The sequence below is a fragment of the Triticum urartu genome, chromosome 3A (genome assembly GCF_056163025.1).
Source record: "Triticum urartu cultivar PI428250 chromosome 3A, HENAU_Tu73, whole genome shotgun sequence".
In the NCBI taxonomy this organism is placed as follows: domain Eukaryota; kingdom Viridiplantae; phylum Streptophyta; class Magnoliopsida; order Poales; family Poaceae; genus Triticum; species Triticum urartu.
Window position 1 is genome coordinate 302,198,040 of NC_141875.1, and position 20,053 is coordinate 302,218,092.

Below are 20,053 nucleotides of genomic sequence, written 5' to 3' on the forward strand. Positions count from 1 at the left end.
AAAACAAGATAAGAAAGAAAAGAAAAGGAGGGGTTTGAGACAGAATTTGGGCATGCGGTTAAATCTCTCGGACTCATAAAAATGAGTTCGTTCCGAGAAAATGCATTTGGCACCGCTTGAAAGGATTGCATTCAAACACATTTGAACATGATTCAAATAAGTTTGAATTAGAAAAACATTTTTGGAGAGTCCAAAAATGTTAGGAATTTTTGTGGAGATCGGGAAAGCAATGAAAGAAAATATGGGCAAAGTTTGAGGACCAAACTTGAAGCGGGAAAAGGCATGGGAATTAAATTGCAAGTGTGTTTTAGGTGATTCCGTAAGAATGGATTATTTTATACTAGCTCCACTAATATCGGGAGGATATGTTATAAAGAGAAGTCAACCTTCCCTCGATTTAAATGGATCGAAGATCCATATGATTTATTTAGTTGAGTTAAGAAAAGAAATGACATGATGGCATGATGACATGATGCAATGCACATGATGCAAAGATAAAATGCAACGGACCAAACAAATCACACGACGAAACCCGGAAATCATGGAAGGCACCTGAAGCTCCGGTCTTGGGGCGTCACAGACGACATGACTAATGTGAACAGAACTCGAAACTCTAAACTATCTAGACACTAAGACCAGCAACTCGACACGACGATGCAACCGATAATTCAACTATGCAAGCAATGAAAAGAAAATTGCAAATGCTCAGATTGGCTTGGACAAAGGATGAATAGATCTAACTTTTTTGTGACTTTTTCTTGGACAATAGGTAAGAAAATAAATCTAATCTAGAAAAAACTGGAAATTCTCACCGAGCAACCTGAAAACTGATACCACTTGATAGAGGTGAAGGTGTCCCGATGTTTCGATGAGATGGTGGCTATCGTTTTCAGTTGGAGTCGACCTTGACGATCCGACTACGAACGTGCGAGACGTCGCGCCTTAGCAATCGCTAAACCAACTTCCGAGGGGTTATTGGCCATGCCGGAGCACGATCAACCTGACCACGAGGGTTTGTTTTCTCCGAGCAAACGAAGAACAAGCAAGAAACTGCGATTGCAATCTGGATATTGCGAATATAAGATGAAAGCTTTATTGATCAAGGTGGGGTTCTGTGACGTCTTGGTCTGGTCGTTGAACACAAACGAAGTATGCGAAGTTGCAGCTATGGCGAACTTTTGATCTAAACAAAACCCAAGGAAAAAGCTACTAGATGGATCTACTTATATAGGATCAAGGGGTGGCGGCCAAGGAGGTGGAAGGACGTCCTAATACAGCCTAAAACTAACCCTAGGTCGTATAAGGCTCATGGGCCTAAGTGGAGGTGATGCAACACCTTTGGACTTCTTGTTTGACTCGGATTCTGCTGCAGCGTCAAATTGTTTCGTCGATATCTCAATGCTCTGGACGAATTTGAAGGTGAATCCAATTGGGATGGAAAGAGCACGAAATCTACTTTCCAATAAAAAAGAATCACCCAATTCGGAGTTCGTATGAAAAAGTTGTTGGCGTTTTGAGTCAGGTATGTCTGTGTAATCCGAATCTGAATCCAGAACATGAGAGACTTGGACTCTATCTTCTCTTGGCCCAAAAATGACGTGAGAGAACTTTTTGAACAGAACCTAAACTTCTCCTTTTACCTTATCTTCATATGTGGATTGTACAAATGTTCCATACACCTGCAATTAGACAAGACACAAAAGTGTGTGAAGTATTTTTGTTCTGGATATTATAAATAGATTATTGAATAGTTTGCACTATAAATCACCTGACAAATATGCATGTATGCAATATTTTTGTCGTACCCAGGGTAGTCATGTCCTCATCAACCGTTCGCATCACGTTGGCCAGGAGTAGGACAGAACGGGTCAGAATGTCCCAATCGACCGCAAGAGAAGCAAAAGTGAGAGACGTTCTCGTATTGAATATCATATGAATCTTGCTTCTTTCTTTTCACCGAATCAATTACAATCCACCTTCTCAGTGGCTTGTTCACATCAATGGCCACCCTTGCTCACAGGAAACTATCCGTGTAATCGAACTGCGCTGAGGACGCCTGTGGATCAACCTGCTTAGTTATCGTCCTTCTCCATGAGTCATCCCGGTGTAGGGCAGGTTCAGAACCCTAGCCCATGGATGGAGCCTGTCAAAATGAACCTTGTTCGGTCTCATGCAATCTTTGAACTCAGCCAGAATCACTGCATTCTTGCTGATATGCTATGGGGATTCATCCCAAACACGATCATGATTTCTATGGGACTCAAAATCAGCCACAAATATGTTCTCCTCCATAGATCTGAATTGAAGTCTTCGGAGATTTCCGCACACCGGACGAAGGGCATTAGCAATGGTATGGATATGCAGCAGATTGCGGTGTAGAACCTTCCCTACTAAGAGCCACTTCTCCGGCGCGCCCTCCTCGTGGTCATCAATGACCAGCGGAGTAGCTTCTTCCTATGTGATGCTCAACTTTTCTAGAGCCTCTTCCAACCTAGCCCTAGCTGTGCGTGGCGATTCCGCTCCGCCCGCAGCCTTGCCCTGATCAGATGTGACCATCTTCACGAGATCTTAAAGCGCTCGGCCGGTCAGAGTCGACGAGCGCCTCTATTCCTCCGAACCCTAGTCACCGCCGTCAGGGAGGTTTTTAGGGTTTCGTGGAAAAACTACCGGCGAATGAGAGAGTTGACTTGGCCCCGCGACGTACACAAGCAGCACACACTTACCACGTACATAGCCCAGGAGTGCTCGCACCAGGACCGTATTGAATTTAGGGACCGTATTTGATCAGTTTCAGAGTTTAGGGACCTTATTGGATCAGTTTTAGGGTTTACGGACCGTTTTGGTCCTCGTGAGCAAGTTCAAGGACGGTTGATGCATTTTACTCCAGGATCAAGTCGCAACTCCACTGCTATTACTACACCTACCCCCACCCCCCGCACATCTCCTCAAACTCGTCATCTCCCTGACATGCTCTGCGCCCACTAGATCCGATCTATGGACCCCCTCCTCCCCGTCCTCCTCCTCCTCTCCCTCGCCGCCTTCTCCGCTGCCTCCGACGAGATCGACGGATGCGGCGGTTTCGTCGAAGTATTCCTCGTGTTACTCGCTAAGCTTCAGTTTCGGCTTGGGTTGGCTTGATTCTAATGCATTTTCTGATTGGGCTCTTGCTGCAGGCGAGCTCGGGCCTGGCAAAGTCGACGAGGGCGTCGGAGTCCAAGTTCGACTACTCTGACATAACGGTATGCGATACATGCCGCACTCTAATTATTTCGTAAATTATCGTTGTTCTGTACTTGTTGTCGATCAAGTTGCTGCACTATGTTGCCGCACTCTGATGTGAGGGAGTTGCTGCACCCCCTCACTCTAACATAACGGTATGCGATCTACGTTGCTGCACTTGATCAAGCCTCTGCTAGTAGTTAATGGGTGCTTCAGCAGGGATACGTTTTGTTGCTTGAGATAGTTCACCTGAACTTTTACCTTGTGGATTTTTCTAGTTGCTGGATCCACTGGTTCCAGTGGCGCTGCTAGTTTGGGCCAATTGTTTATAATTACAAATTGCTAGATGCTTCGTGCAATGGGACTACCTGCTACTGGTTGCTATCAATCGGACTAAACTACTTTTGCTTTCTTCCCATGACGAAAATGAATACTGGGTTGCGGAGAATTATAACGCTAATGTTTCGTTGCCTGCGACCATATGTATGTTGTATTTTGTTGCTGCTAGTGATGGTGGTCACCAAATTTGCTTGGGATTAGGTGACTGCTCTGGTAACTTGATCACGCAGTTTTACATGAAAAATGAAATGGAGGTTGTGACTTTTGAGCAAGTTCCATGCATTTGCAAAGCTTGGCGCAAGTAAAAACTGTTGGAGGTGTTAGAAACTCTGTCAACAATAGTCTCTGTCAACAATAGTTGTACTCATGATTGACAGGTTCAGTTGTAATCATGATGGTGGGTTTATATTCCTTATATTCTCTGCCATTAATTATTTTTGAGCTAATTGAATCTGTTTCCCCAAGGGATTCTCTAACAATAACATACCTGTGTCATTTTACCCTGGTTATGCATAAGATGTATCGTACTACATCAGTGAGAAAATCTCATATCTTCGCTATAGTTGCTTATATGCATATCAAAGCCATAGAGACTAATTCTACATCTGTAGTATAATTATTAATTCCAGATTACTTTTGGTGGCCATATATTCTACTTTATGCTTTTGTTTTTGTGGTATCTGGTATGCACAAATTCATCGCCTCCTAAACTTTTTGAATCAGGTTGAGCTGTGTACTGTTGATGGTTTGGTGAAAGAAAGCACCCAATGTGCTCCTAATGGGTACTATTTCATTCCAGTCTATGACAAGGTATACTTGTGGGTGATGCTTGCCTTTAGTGTAGGTTTTCTTCATTATGTGTTATCTCACCTTTTCATGTATAATTTTTTTTACAAGTAGGGATACAGATATAACAGTAATAGCTAATTTTGTGATGTGTATGATATTTCAATAGTGAGCGCTGCATTCCCATTGAAACAGTTGTGGACCCTAATCTGTTTGATTTTGGCTTGTTGTCTCTCCACAGGGTTCATTTATCGTCAGAGTTAAGGGGCCTAAGGGATGGTCATGGAAGCCTGAAACTGTAAGTTGATGTGTCGACTGAATCTTTTTGTTCTTCCCTTTTTTCTGTCTTAGTTATCTGCTTGGCTTTGACTTCCATCTATTGTGTGAAATAAGTCATCAATTAACATTTTCAGGTTCCTGTTGTCATTGATCAAAATGGATGCAATGGAAATGCAGATATAAACTTTCAATTCACTGGGTCTGTTGCTTTGACCATTTATTTAGTACTTTTTTTTGGTGCGGATAATTATCTGATTCAAGTTTTAACTGTGGAATTCGTCATGCAGATTTACAGTATCTGGTAAAATAGTGGGAGCTGTTGGTGGTAAGAGCTGTTCAAAAGATGGAGGACCTTCTGGTGTGAAAGTTGAGCTGTTATCAGATTTGGATGAGTTAGTTGCATCTGCTTTGACATCATCAACAGGAGGATATGCGTTCGTGAACATAATTCCTGGTTAGCCTCACATTCATCATTAGAAAACCACAGCATATGCGTGTATATAGTCTGATGTGAGAAGTGTTGGTCATTTCCTGTGAGTTCATCTCTTACTCAATGTTATCAGTAGCTACGGAGTACCCTATTAAGGACTTGTATGATGTGACTTTAATTAAAATTTGTCAACGTGTCTTTCTTTTTTGTTTCATTTGAATATATTAGATGCTTAATTTACTCCTGTTAATGACATGCCACCATATTTAAATTTTTATAGGTTGTTCTATCTGTTTTATATTATTGCATTTGTTCAGATCAAGTCCTCTGGAAAAGATATGCAATTGGGTTGTTATGTTGGCATGAGTTTCTGACTCGAATAACTTCTTGACCAGTCTGCTTAAGTGGTGAAAAATTCGTGTAGAATCTAGTGTCATGGCAAACCATACCTGCTCCCTTCATGGACTCATGGTTGTGTTGAACCCTAGAGCCCAGAAATCATTTCCCTCCTCTGGTTTTCCACCGGAGGCATGTGTACCACGAACCCTAGATCCCATGTTTATATTTGTATAGGTTGTTCAATCTGTTTTTTTATTATTCCATTTGTACGGATCACGTCCTCTGTAAAAGATGTGCAATTCGGTCATTATGTTGGCGTGTGTTTCTGATTGGAATAACTTCTCGATCTGTCTACTTAAGTTGCTAAAAAGTCTTTTAGAATCTAGTGTCATGGCAAACCGTACCTGCAATCTCTCTCATGGTTATGTTGAACCCTAGAGCCAAGAGATCATTTCCCTCCTTTGGCGTTCCACCGGAGGCATCTGCACCACGAGATCCACTCCCACCCCACAATACATCAGCAGAGACATGGTAGTAACTTTGTTTCAAATGTCTCACGCACCCCCTCTCCATCCTTTGCAAATATGACCCAGACATTTGGGGGAAACCTATTGCAGCGAACTGTTTCTTCAACCATAGTTTTGGTCCAGTTCGCTCGGAATTTACTACCAAGTTGCTGATCTCCATGCACAAAATCACAAGCATCAGCAGCTAGCTTAGTGGTGGACAGGCTCTCCTCCAGCATAGTCGATAGAGGAAAGCGCTGCAGCAGCGTGGCGCATGAGTAGGTTGTGACGCTGGTGAACTTTTGGCGGCGGCCAGTGCTGCGTGGATGTATGTACAGAGACCTCCAGTGATTTGGCCTTTGAAAGTTGGGATCATGAAGTAAAGCTTAGTGAAATTGCGAATCTGGTAACTATGGTCCAAACACAACATTTCTAGCTCAGCTTTTTATTGTAGTGGTATCCATTAATGGATTAGTCTGGTCAGACTCTTACTTTCTCCCCCTTCTCATTTGAGCTTAGTACCTGACATGCATTTACTTGTTTGCTTCTACGCGGCACCTTTGTTTGTTCATTTATGTGTGTCTTTGATCTTTTCCAGGACTCTACAGGTTGCGTGCATCTCATCCTGATTATGAAATTGAGATGACAGGTTCATCAGAGGTTAGGATTTCATCGTTGCTTATCTGCCAATATATGTTATCACACACATGTATTGCTTATAGTGGAGTCTGTTTTCTGTATGTAGGTGGACTTGCGATTTGGAAATGCTGTAGTAGATGATGTTTTCTTCGTATCAGGTTACAATATTCATGGCTCTGTAGTTGCACAGGTACTGAAGGAATCTGTATGTTGGCAATAAGTTATAACCAATGCTGTAAGCATATGACTGAAATTGCCAGCTTTAGGGTTGTGATTTTCTTGTTTGCTGGATTTTTAGATTAACATATACTAAGCATTTCTTGTACCAGGGAAATCCAATCTTGGGAGTTCACCTGTATTTATATTCAAATGATGTAAAGGAGGTTCCTCGCTCGCAAGGTTTGACCGATGCACCCAGGGAAGGTGCTCTTTGCCATGCAGTATCTGGTGTGGATGGGAAGTTCTCATTTAGATCAATGCCCTGTGGTAAGTTAACTTGCCCATAGTTCATCACACTGTAATGCAACTGGTACGTAAAATTCTGTAGTTAACATGCTGTGGAAGTTTCCTTTTGACATGTCCTCTTATTTGACATGTCTTCCAGGACAAAAACAACAACAGTTGTACATGTAATTTGTGTATCTAATTAACTAATAATAATCTTCTCCTATAAGGAACTGCTTGTCCTCATGCAGCATGGACTGTAAATTATGTATGCTAGCTGTTTATGGTTGTTTTCCATTGAAAGTCTTCTTTTGTTTTGCCAGGTCTGTATGTAAAGGAACCTACATGAGAACTTGCATTGTATTTCACTCATATAAACCTTTAGGCTACTATATTTTTGTTTTATTACACTTTCTAAATGTGAATGTATCATTGGTGTTGGTGCATCAAGTCGTAGACATTCTGTTTATGGTTGTTTCCCATAGGAAGTCTTGTTCTGTTTTTGCCAGATCTGTATATAAAAGGAACCTACATGAGAACTGCACAGTATTCCAGCCATGTAAATCGTCAGGTTGCCTTATTAAATTTGTTTGGTGTAAATGCGCAAGTATCATTGGGGGTTAGTGCATCAAGTTGTAGACACTCCTTCACATGGTCCCTTTCCAAATGCTGTAAATTATGAGTTCATATTTTTATTTATGGCACTAAAGTTACTTGATGCGTTATTAGCATTGCAATTCTGTTGCTAATCGACATTTTTCACGTGATATAATGCTTGTGAAGGTGAGGTGATGTGTAAACACCAAGCATAGAAATTTTCATTATCTTGTATAATTTTGCAGGTAGCTATGATCTGTTGCCATACTACAGAGGGGAAAACACTGTTTTTGATGTTTCACCTTCTTCATTACATGTTTCCCTTGAGCATAGTCACATGACAATCCCCCAAAAATTCCAGGTAATTTTTAACTTACTATACATCTCATAATTTGGACTGTAAAGTTATGGATGAAGCTATTTTTGCTCAAGGATGGCTGACAAGAGGACTACCTATCATTTAAAGCTGGGTAGATGTTACTTGAAGTTTACCACTAATTGATTAGCATGTATGCTTTAATGGATATAAACAAAATATCTTTCCTACTTGTAAAGTCTAGAGTTGTCGGTGAGTTCACTCTCCCTCCATTTTTACTTAGGCATAGTATATGTGGGGCCAGTAACTTACAAATGAATCAAATAAACAAATATATTCATCCTCACATGTGGGATCACCACTCATGCAAAAGATCTTACAATCAATAAAAAATGCACTATTATGTTCAAACGTGGGACCAGTATTCTTGCAAAAGGCAAAAAAAATGAATATACTCTTATGCTCTGTTTGGATGTAGACATTCAAAGGCATGGCATTGAATAACTAAATTGACTTAATGCCAAATATCCATGACATTGAGAGCTTCAATATCAATTTTAGTGTTTGGATGGTCATATATTTGGCACCTGGAATCCATCATAAGCCACAATTTTCTTGTTTGGATGGTCAGATGTTGAATTGCACATGTACAAGTGTATGAAGTATGAACAGAGCAATGAATGTTCATGCAGCAGCGCATGCAAGCAATGCTGCACACATAGCCACACACGCATTGCCGGACATTGTATCTCCATTGCCAGACTCGACGTCGCCACCAATCTCCAGCCGAACTAGCAGCCCATCTCCAGCCGGTCTCATCGCGCCACCTGTTCCAGCCAAGGCAGATCCCATGCCGGGGAGATACGGGGCATGGCGAATCACACCGGAGATAGATAGGGTGCACGGGGGAAGCATGGGGGCGAGGTGGGGAGCATGGGGGTGAGGTGGGGATGGCCGGAGGAGTGCCGTCATCGAGCTCTGCCTGGGTCGTCTCGCCCTGGGGATGTGCTCATCGAGTAGAGTAGCACAGAGGAGAGCACCAGCACGACGGAGAAGTTCTTGACGGAGGCGGCCAGCGAGGGGCTGCTGCCATTGCCGGACGTGGAGTAGGACACAGAAAGGCGCGTGATTGGCCATTGCTGCATCCTTGGCGTGCGTGGGGTAGGCGTGTGGAGGGGTTGTAAGAGGATGGGTAAAGAGCGTAGGGGACGGCGTCCACCTTGATTCGGCGAGAAGCCGCCGGTCTTGGAGACGGCTGCTGGGGCGGGCTGGCCTCGACCTCGATCTCTTTTCTTTGCGTGCAGGGAACGGCGAAGGGGTAACGAGGCGAATGATTCCAGGGAATATTGAGAATATTGAACTCTGGGGGTCGAAATTTGTGGAGGGCCGTGCGTGTGTTCAAAAAAACGCTTCAATATTGAGCCCGAATACCACGCCTGAATGTCTAGGCCATCCAAAAAGCTGCATTCGGGTCAGCCCAATGCCAATTACGAATTCCCGCCACCAATGTCTACATCCAAACGGGCTGTTACTCTCATAGGAACCAACATTCCTCTAATTGGCACAAATAGACAAATGTGAAAAGCCACTCCTAATGCAAAATCTTGCTCTAGATTTTTTAGCTTTCCCCACTAAACCAATTTTCCTCGGTCTATATCGTAGCATGCATAATCGAGCAATTTTATTTATTCTGGCATAACGGAAGATTCCATTCTTGTGCCATCTTTCTTCCTTGATTGCTGTCCTCTTTCCACATCTCATTACTGCCCAACGTTCCTTGTTTGAAAAATTAAAATTTGCTCTCTTTGAACCTTGTAATACCACCTAATGGTCGTTTTTGTTGCTCCCATATCCCTGGGTTTTCACCCTCATTTTCTTGCCGAGACCACACAGCGGTCGTAAGACATTAACGACGCGTTTGGTTCAGCTCCCGTGATGTATTCGTTTTCTCGTATCGGAAAGCACCGTTTCCAATCGCTTTTACCTAAGACAGTCTTTGTTTGGTTCGGGCTGAGAGTCCCGTTTTCCAATTCACTTCGGTTCAAGCGGTTTCAACTTTACGAAGCGGTGTATCGGAAAACGCGGCGACGGAAAACATCGTACGCGAAACAAACGCCCGCTACCGTTTCAGGAAACGCTGCAATCGTAAACCGCGCTATTTTCTCGAAACCAAACGCGTCGTAAGGCTCTTCCGGCGATCACCATGCCTATGGTCCTTGTTGCATTTCTAGATGTTCTTTCGCATCAATTCATGGGCACCGTGCTATAACATGATACCTTAACCTATGTTAAGCTTCATGCACTAGCCAACGCAACCAAAAGTCAGAACTTGTGGAAAGGGCTAGTGCAATCCACATATACTGTAACAACCTAGACTTGAGAACTTTCAGCTGCTTAAGCAATTTGAGCTTGAACATGTTCTTTATTTGCTGTGATTTTGAACATGTTTGTGCACATTCAGCTTCAGTAGTTGTTTTCCTTGCTCTTTGTATGCAAACCTGATATCCACCAATTTTCCACATTTATCTTGCTAGGTTACTGGTTTTTCTGTTGGTGGACATGTTGTTGATGGCTATGGTGCTGGCATTGAAGGTGCCAAGGTTATAGTCGATGGTCAGTTGAGAGCTGTAACAGATAATCTTGGGTATTACAGACTTGATCAGGTACTGTTATCTGATCAGAATTTTAATTAGCGCATCTGTTTATCTAGGGTGTTTCTTTTCTCTTTATTTGTATCTTTACTTGTATCTCAAGGTATATCATGGTTTATTTGTGTACAGATCACTAGCACCACCAGTCCGCCTAGTCATTCAAGCTGGTTGAGGGCTCGTAGATTGGTTGTTGACCAAAATTAGCTAAGTTGGTTCTTATATATTAAATTTAGGAAAATACGATAAAAATAACAAAGTTACTAAAAACAAACAGAAAAGTTTGAACTCCAGTATAGAGGCTAGAATGTATGCCATAGGAACTGCAAATAGTGCGTTATATAACTTAGATGCGCGGGATCAGCCAGCTCAACCGCGGTTGGATTGATCATTTGATCAGTTGGATACGTGACCAGTTTTCAGCCAATGTGGTGTACCTTTCTAATCCCGGTTTTCTACTCTGTGTAGTCTACCTATCCCAGCCTTTAATCCCAGCTCATGCACCGCTCGCCACAAACAGCTGCAGCCCACTGAAAAGTGTAGCAGCCACGCTATGTAACGGCGAAGTACGGTTCCTATGCCGCTGCCACAACACCGTCAATTTTTTTCTGCAACATTTTAACACATGCATGCAAAACTATTCATTTTTTATCGTGTGCATGCGCATAGTTCCAAACACTTTTCTTATTGTTTGGTACTTGCTGGTGTCGCTCCAGCGTGAGCTACGGTCTCCAACAAAGATGCTTGTTGGAGCAGTGTTGTCAGGCTTGCATCCGCGGCAGCTGGCTTTGCAACATCTCGTGTCCAGCTCAGTGTCGCTGGACTGGACTTGCAGCATCGTGATTCCGTCATTTGCAAAAATGGTGGACCTACCTTGCAGCTTTGTACTCACTTGCATCGTCATCGACCCGACATTGCAGCATCTTCGTCTCAGCATGCAACATCGTATGCCCCAGCTTGCAGCATGCCACCGCTGTTGCTAGACTATTCTTCCTGCTGCAACATGAAAATTGCACATACAACAAAAACATTTTCTCTCGCGAACCCATCAAAATCAATCAGAAGTCCTGCAACAATTGAACATCCATTTGTTGCAGGGCAATGGTATGCTAAAAAGCACCGATACGGCCAGAACTGCCGATTTGCCGTCCTGATACGGGGGGACACGGGGATACGCCCGGATACGGCTGGATACGCGTATCCCGCAGTATCCCATCTTTTTCGAATTAAAAAAAGAAATAAAATCGGGATACGGCCTAGATACGGCGTGGACACGGTGGGGACTCGGCAGCCAGCCTCCAGTGACCATGCTGCTACCCAGTTATCTTCCCGATAGCAACCATGGTCGAGCAGTTAACCTCAATGGCTGCTAGCAAGGAAGGAGATCTTGGTAGAGAAAGATGGCAAGGCGGCCGCCAACAAGGAAGAAGCTCCGGCAGGAAGAAAGATGGGGAGTGTGGTGGCCAGCGAGGAAGAAGATTTGGGCACGGAGAAGATGGGTGATGCAAGCTGCCGATTTGGCGGCGCTGTCGTTTCCTTTCTTCACTCGCGGCTGGAGAAAGGGAGTACGAGAATGGGAGGTTGGGGTCGGCTGGAGCAGCTGGAGTGCTACTACTAGTCTAGGGTTTTCTGAAATTGGGCCTTACATGGGCTCTAAGTGGACGGACAGCTACATGGGCTCTGAGTGCACTGCTCTCAGTCTTTCATGAATAGAAAGGAGACAATATATATCCAGTACTAAATTTTTTTCTCATTAGATCTTAATTCAAATTTATTTTTCTAAATACTTCCATATTTATTTTTCTAAATACTTATATACCCCGCCGTATCCCCGAATGGCTGTTTTTGGAAAATGCCGTATCCCGTATCCCCGTATGCGTATCCCCGTGCTTCCGTCCCCGTATCCGTGCTTCTTAGATGGTATGCGTTGGCAGGCAGATAAGAGAGAGACAGACCGGTCCCTGATCATTGAATGGAGCAGATAAGAGAAAAAGATCGACCGGGTCCCTGATTATTGGATGGAGCTGCGGATGGCCATCCTATCTACCCACGTGACCAGCCATCTATGCAACAAATGAGCTGTTGCAATATTTTCTGCGACAGAGGTCTTATTGCAGAAAAATTTCGCAGAGGTATTGTTGCAGAAAATTTTGCAACAAAGGTGTTGTCGCAGTTATTTTTGCGAGGCTGCAATAGTGCCCTTTTGCAATAAGAGCCTTGTTTCAATTGCGACATGCCCTTTGTTGCAAAATAAGCGTATCCGCTCGTGTCTGTGTTCGCCGTTCGGATCGTCTTCTCAGGGGTTGACACCGCCCTCTGTCGCCTCCGTCCGCTCCGCCGCCTCGCCTTAGCCAAGCCACCTCCTCTGCCTGGCTCAGCTCGCGGCTGCCTCAAGCAGGCTCGCTCGCGACCGCTAGTACCCGCATGTCTGGTCTGTCACCTCGCCGTGGCCAGATCCGGCGAGCCGTCACCGCCGCAGCCAGATCCGACGGCGATGGAGGCGATCGACACGTGTGTGGGATCCGTCAGGTAATAGGAAGTGTTTTCCTTTGTTGCAACAAAAGCGCTGATAAGAAACAGGCTCAATGCACACAACATAAAATGATTGACGTAAGTAGCACATGAAAAAGAACATGCAATAACAGGTGAGAACTTAAATCCATATTTTGTCCATAGAAGTGAGGAGCTGGCTTACCATGAGTGATGTCTTACAAGGAGTGATGTCTGTGAGGCAAGTTGCAGGCTGGCAAGCTGCAGGCCAATGGTGAAGATAGAGCCAAACCCATTAGTTGACACCAAAAAGGAGGCGATATAAGGAGCAAAGCTCTCAAGTTCTAAGTATATGCTTTGCTAGCCCTAAAAATTGAGAGGAGGTTGCAACAGGTACGGGCCCGGTGGGCTACATGGGCTTCTTAGCCTGAATTGGTGTGCAAACCGGTTGATTCCGGTCGGAAGCACCAGACTGTCTGGTAGTGTAAACAGCGGCTGATCGGACAGTTCGGTCCTCGGGGCCGGACAGTCCATTGAGTCCGGAGAGTTAGGTCGCGCGCACCGTCCATCTATAGTTTGGTTGTTCAGACTGACAGTCTGGTCTCCTAGGATTGGACAGTCCATTGCTTCCAGAAGGTTTTGCCCGAAGCATTTATGTTGGACAGACTGGTAGTGCAAATTCTGCACAGCTTCTTTTTCACTTCTTCTTGTCCCTACTCTTTGCTCGAGGCTTAGGGCTGATCTTACGCCTCTATTTCGAGAAAAAAACACACAGCCGTAGTGTCTACTAGCTAGTACTACTAGAGCACTAGTACACGGCAGCAGTACATCAACAGGTGTGTATGTGCTTGGAAGCACCCGAAGTTAAAGACAATTGTGGACAGGAATCAGCTGCCCATGGGGACGACTCACGTCCTACGCGTGCTTACAAAAAAGCATGCGTGGTAGGCCTGAACATGTGGTTGGTTCCGTAGGCGACTCAGCGTCATTCTCAAATCATCCGGGTGAGGACATTCATTTTCCAAACTTATATGAGAGGTTCCAAACAGAGCACGTCTAGGTTTTCTCTTATGAACAAGCCTAGAATGTTAGCATTAATTTGTCATATGGTAATTTGGTGCTGCATGCATGAGGTGATGCAATGCATGCAGATAAATGTGCACTAGCTTGCATTTTAGCTGACTTTCTACAGCAAGAAAGAAGGCAAGGCATCTCTAATATGACGGTAGGAACAGTCAAAATCCTTTTGACTGCTTGTTATCTTGATAAGGAAGTAGAAAAGGTAATGGCATGCTCAATGCATGCATGCACCTAAGCTGGACATTGGATGCATTGACTGAAGGACATGAGTTGTATGAGCAATAAGCTGGTTTGTAAAGTCATATATAATGTCAGCGATCCCGAGGTGGGCCAGGAGCTAGTTGAAGAGACGGGCAGGCCCAGGAGGCAGCCTCGCCTTTCGGCTCGGCTAGCTGGGCCAGAATGGGCCTAGCGCGCTTCACTACTTATACCTTGCTCCAACACGGACGAAGGCGGCGAAGAGGATAACGGCTAGTGGTGGCGTGTGTGGTGTGTGCTCTTGCATGAGCAATCTTCCTGTAATTCCCTCCCTTGTAGCTCGAATTCCTGGCGATGACCAAATACAAACCCTAGTCCTCACAATCTGGTATCAGAGCCGTACAATCCTGGAGCCGCCCAACCTCCCCCGCCACACCTGCCTCGCCGTACGCCGCCGGGCAGAAGCCATGGAAAAAATTTCCCCGGAGACCTGCACGATCTATGAGTTCTTGCGCGCGGATTTCGTCGCCGCCCTCGCCAAGGCCTCGACGGAGCGCAGCGAGGAGGCGGTCAACGCCTTCGCCAAGCTGGACAGTAAACTGGATCAGCTGTTCGGTCGAATCGACGACGTCAAGCTTGCCATCGGGGTCGACCTCGATGAGTTGCGCGGCGAACTTGGTGCCGAGCGAGGATCTACCCCGGCAACATCGACACCCGTTTCGCCGAGGGAGCCTGGTTAAGGCCCTCCGCCAGCGCCAGCGAGCGGTGGTTCGAATGGGTCTGACGGAGTTCGAGCTGATCTGGAGCAAAGGAGTTCGGGCCCCCGTTACGTTCCTCCACCAGTTCGAGGTATGCACACAGATCTAGCCTCGTCACGCCAACTGATTCCTGCTGCTGAAAATTTTCAGGCATTCCTTCCGGATGCGGTGAATTTTGGTCCTTGAATTGAGCTTCCGCGATTTGATGGTTCTAATCCGAAACTGTGACAGTCTCGTTGTGAGGATTACTTTAAGTTTTGGAATACTCCTCAGCACCAGTGGATTTCGTTTGCGTCTTCACAATTTGAGGGAACCGCAGCTCGTTGGTTAGAATCAGTTCAGCAACGAGCACCTCATGTCAATTGGTCCGAATTTTGTAGGCTGTTACAGTCCCGTTTTGGACGCAATAAGCATCAGAATCTGGTCCGTCAGATGTTTCATATCCGGCAGACGAGCACGGTGGAAGATTATGTTGAGCGCTTCTCGGAACTGTATGATCAGTTGACTACATATGAGTCTAACCCAAGTGATGTACACCATGTCACCCGTTTGATGGAAGGACTGGTGTCGTCGGTGCGTCTGTTGGTTGGGATTCAGCAACCAGTCGATTTGGACTCTGCTTATGCGCTTGCACTTTTGTCTGAAGAACTGGGCGACCAATCTCTGTTCACTGGAAACGGGACAGCCAGCAGTAAGCATTCGACAGCTCCAACAAAAACTCGTCCAACTGTAGCTCGTTTCACCGATGAGAAGAAGTTATCTGACACCAATCAAACAACAACAGCTTCAGATGATCGCTGGGCTTCACTTAGAGCTTATCGCAAGTCCAAGGCGCTTTGTTTCATCTGTGGTGAACGATGGGCTCGACGAGATCATCGTTGCAAACAGGAAGTGCAGCTGCATGTTGTGCAGGAGATGCTTGATTATGTTCAGAATATGCCATCTGATGTCAGTGATACTGAAGAAGTTGTTGTTGGTGAGGCCAATGCAATTTTCCTTTCTGCTGCTGCTCTGGGAGAAATTTCTGCACCTACAATTACAACTATGAAACTGAAAGTACAGCTGCAGGCCAGCTGATGATTTTCTTGGTGGATTCTGGCAGTACACACTCGTTTGTGGATTGTGCTGTGGCCAGTAAATTGCAAGGTGTTGTTCCTATGCCTGTGTCGCTAATGGATCTCTTGTGCCCTGTAGTCAACAGTTGCAGAAAGGGCAATGGTATTGTGCAGGACATGAATTTGTCAGTGATTTTAAAGTTTTTCCACTAGGATCTTATGATGGAATACTGGGCCTGGATTGGCTAGCAAGTCATAGCCCTATGCAGGTGGATTGGACTGAACACTGGCTCTTTTCAGCTCCATGGTGAGCTGGTGACACTGTTGGGACAGGATGCAGCTCCTCAGGTTTTTGCTCTGGTTGAGTTATCTGCATTGCTCATTGGCACATATACAACTCCATCTGAGTTACCTGCAGAGATTCAACAAGTGTTGTCACAATTCAGTTCAGTTTTTGAGGTTCCAAAAGGGTTACCTCCAAGGAGAAAGTATGATCATACCATTCCTTTAATTCCTGGGGCTCAACCTTTTTCAATCAGGCCTTATAGATTGGCTCCTGTGCTTAAGGATGAATTGGAAAAGCAAGTGCAGGAAATGCTGACCTCTGGTATTATTAGACACAGCAATAGTCCATTCTCTTCTCCTATGATTTTGGTGCAAAAGAAGGACAAGACATGGAGGCCTGTCATTGATTACAAACATCTCAATGCTTTGACAGTTAAAAGTAAATTTCCTATTCCAATCATTGATGAGTTGGCAGGATCTTGTTGGTTTTCTAAATTGGATTTGAGGGCTGGGTATCACCAAATAAGATTGGCCCCAGGAGAAGAGTATAAAATTGCTTTTCGGACACACACTGGTCATTATGAATTCTTGGTGGTTTCAATGGGTCTGACTGGTGGGCCCAGTACTTTCAACTTTGCAATGTGCGACACACTCTCACCTGTGTTGAGAGTTTGTGCAGTGGTTTTCTTTGATGACATTCTCATATTCAGTAAAACTTATGCTTAGCATTTGGAACACCCGGGTCAAGTGTTATCTTTATTGGAACAACACAAGTGGCATGTTAAACTCTCCAAGTGTGCTTTTGCTCAGACAAAAATTAGTTATCTGGGGCATGTTATCAGTGGAGAAGGAGTAGCTAAAGACCCTGCCAAGATCTCTACTATTAAGGACTGGCCAGTTCCAGTTTCTGCTAAGGAAGTCAGGGGATTTTTGGGGCTAGCTGGGTACTATAGAAAATTCATCTCTCATTATGGAATGTTGAGCAAACCACTGTCTAATCTCCTGAAGAAAGGTGTACCATATCATTGGACAAATGTAGAACAACAAGCTTTTGTTCTGTTGAAACAAGCTCTAGTGTCAGCTCCAGTTTTAGCTCTTCCTGACTTCTTCAAAACTTTTGTTGTGGAAACAGATGCTTGTGATGTTGGTGTGGGTGCTGTGCTTATGCAGGATGGTCACCCTCTGGCTTATGTCAGTAAAGCACCGGGGCCCAGGAACCAAACACTTTCAATTTACGAGAAAGAATATTTGGCTATTCTGTTGGCAGTTGGATTCCCAGTAACTTACAGAAGAGTTCGTCAGCTATTTCGCTGGAAAGGTACGAGGGGGTTTGTGAAAAGTTATGTGCAACACTGCTTGGTGTGTCAGCAAGCAAAGCCCGAGCGAGTGCCATATCCAGGATTACTACAGCCTCTACGTGTTCCTAACACACCTTGGGAAATGGTTACAATGGACTTTGTCGAGGGGCTACCAACATCTGGCCGTTACAATTGTCTGCTGGTGGTTATCGATAAACTGTCAAAGTATGGTCACTTTGTTCCACTGCATCACCCGTTTACTGCAGAAACTGTGGATGAAGCGTTTCTGAATACAGTTTATAAGTTGCATGGCATGCCTCTCTCCATCGTTTCAGACCGTGATCGAGTGTTGGCTGCAGAAGATGCAATTCAGTCTAAAGACTTGCACCAGTGGCTTGCAAACCGTCAGACCATTTTGGAGTCAGTACGACATCAGTTGCTGTGAGCACAACAGCATATGAAAACACAAGCTGACAAACATCGGAGTGATCGTGAATTTGCAGTGGGAGAACATGTTTTCCTGAAGCTTCAACCTTACTTGCAGTCGTCAGTTGCCCTCGGGCCAACCATAAACTGGCATTCAAGTTTTATGGGCCATTTGAAATTTTGGAGCGCATTGGGGCAGTGGCTTATCGGCTTGATTTACCAGCAAGCAGTAAAGTGCACCCAGTGTTTCATGTATCTCTCCTTCGAAAGCTGTTACACGCTAACCACCAGGTATTGCCTCAGTTACCTACTCCCGATGATCATTTTCAAATTCCTGAGCAGATTTTGAACCAAAGAGTGGTTCGTCGAGGATTTGGGTCTCTTGTTCAAGTCCTGGTTAAATGGAGTGCAACTCCTGTCGAGATGGCTACCTGGGAAGACAAGGTGACTTTGCAGCAAAAGTTTCCGCGAGCACCGGCTTGGGGGCAAGCCGTTTCTAAGGAGGGTGGGATTGTCAGCGATCCCGAGGTGGGCCAGGAGCTAGTTGAAGAGACGGGCAGGCCCAGGAGGCAGCCTCGCCTTTCGGCTCGGCTAGCTGGGCCAGAATGGGCCTAGAGCGCTTCACTACTTATACCCTGCTCCAACACGGACGAAGGCGGCGAAGAGGATAACGGCTAGTGGTGGCGTGTGTGGTGTGTGCTCTTGCGTGAGCAATCTTTCTGTAATTCCCTCCCTTGTAGCTCGAATTCATGGCGACGGCCAAATACAAACCCTAGTCCTCACATATAAGGACATGTATCCATCTATGTAAGATAAGTTTGTGGCAGGATGTAGCCCCTCAAGCATGAACGAATGTAAGTGCATATGTGTGTCATATGTGCATTTGTTATGAGAGAAAAACAGTGAGTGGATCCTTGTGAGAGAACCTAGTAGTTCTAACATATAAGCTAGTTTAGTTTCTGTTACTGTTTTGCAGTAAAACACCCTAATCTGTTCTGGCACAAATTGTCACATTGCAAACATTTTTGAAACTGCAAATTTCTTGATTAAAGGAACGGACAAATGTACTGCTGGAAACTAAAACTCCTAAGAGCAAGCAATTCACTACCTTTGAAGCGGTAAACTTTGTATTGTATTATCTTGGCATGGGTGGAACATTTGGACGTTTAGTCTTTAGAACAATGGCTTGCACCATTTACTGCTTTATCACGCCCTCTTGTTTTTAATTTTATGTCTATACTCCAAAAGTCCAAATAGAACTCAAGTCTTGGACAATTTAGTTGAAAGTTTTCTTAACATGACTGTGACACTGTAGCCAACATCAATTTCCCTTCATCTGGTTGTTAGTAAATCTTCAAACTAGACAGCTTTAAAACACAATCTGGTCAACAGACACTAAGAAAACTGTATATTCTTACTGTTAGTTCTTGTCATAAAATGACAGGATCTAGGATACGCAGATTACTGAAATAGAAGGTACAGAATTTTGTCTTTGCAAGTACTTAATTCTTCTAATTCTCATGTAAAGAAAGAAACAAGGATACTTATGCTACCTCGTATTTTCGAGTTTAAACTTGCCATTTTGATCTTTTCGCCTGTGTGTAGGTTACATCCAAGAAGTATGATATAGTTGCTGAGAAGGATCATTATAAGTTCAACCGTTTGGGGAACTTCATGGTAAAAAGTGCCTGATTGAGGGAACACCTTAAATTGTTAAATCTCAAGATCAAGTGCCTTAGCTTCCCTTTTGTGGCTAAATACTGTCCTTTTCATTAGATTTTGCCAAACATGGAAAGCATTGATGATATCAAATCAGTTCGATATGATGTATGTGGTGTTGTTCAAACAGTAACTCCAAACTCTAAAGCCATGGTAATATCTTGATATGGTCTTTTGTTTCATTGAGATTACCATGAAAACT

The 20,053-nt window shown here is 44.5% G+C and overlaps 1 protein-coding gene across 1 annotated transcript in view; it reads left to right on the top strand.

The window, feature by feature from the left end:
* Positions 1 to 2,898: 2,898 nt before the first annotated feature.
* Positions 2,899 to 20,053, top strand: part of LOC125543791 (Carbohydrate-binding-like fold) — a 32,286-nt gene continuing 15,131 nt past the window's right edge. The window contains exons 1-13 of the mRNA XM_048707261.2: positions 2,899 to 3,087; positions 3,174 to 3,239; positions 4,282 to 4,368; positions 4,586 to 4,642; positions 4,758 to 4,822; positions 4,911 to 5,077; positions 6,497 to 6,558; positions 6,644 to 6,727; positions 6,867 to 7,023; positions 7,824 to 7,939; positions 10,429 to 10,557; positions 19,738 to 19,809; positions 19,909 to 20,004. Coding sequence (XP_048563218.2) covers positions 2,995 to 3,087; positions 3,174 to 3,239; positions 4,282 to 4,368; positions 4,586 to 4,642; positions 4,758 to 4,822; positions 4,911 to 5,077; positions 6,497 to 6,558; positions 6,644 to 6,727; positions 6,867 to 7,023; positions 7,824 to 7,939; positions 10,429 to 10,557; positions 19,738 to 19,809; positions 19,909 to 20,004 — 1,251 coding nt within the window. The 5' untranslated portion in view covers positions 2,899 to 2,994. The remainder of the gene's footprint in view (positions 3,088 to 3,173; positions 3,240 to 4,281; positions 4,369 to 4,585; positions 4,643 to 4,757; positions 4,823 to 4,910; positions 5,078 to 6,496; positions 6,559 to 6,643; positions 6,728 to 6,866; positions 7,024 to 7,823; positions 7,940 to 10,428; positions 10,558 to 19,737; positions 19,810 to 19,908; positions 20,005 to 20,053) is intronic.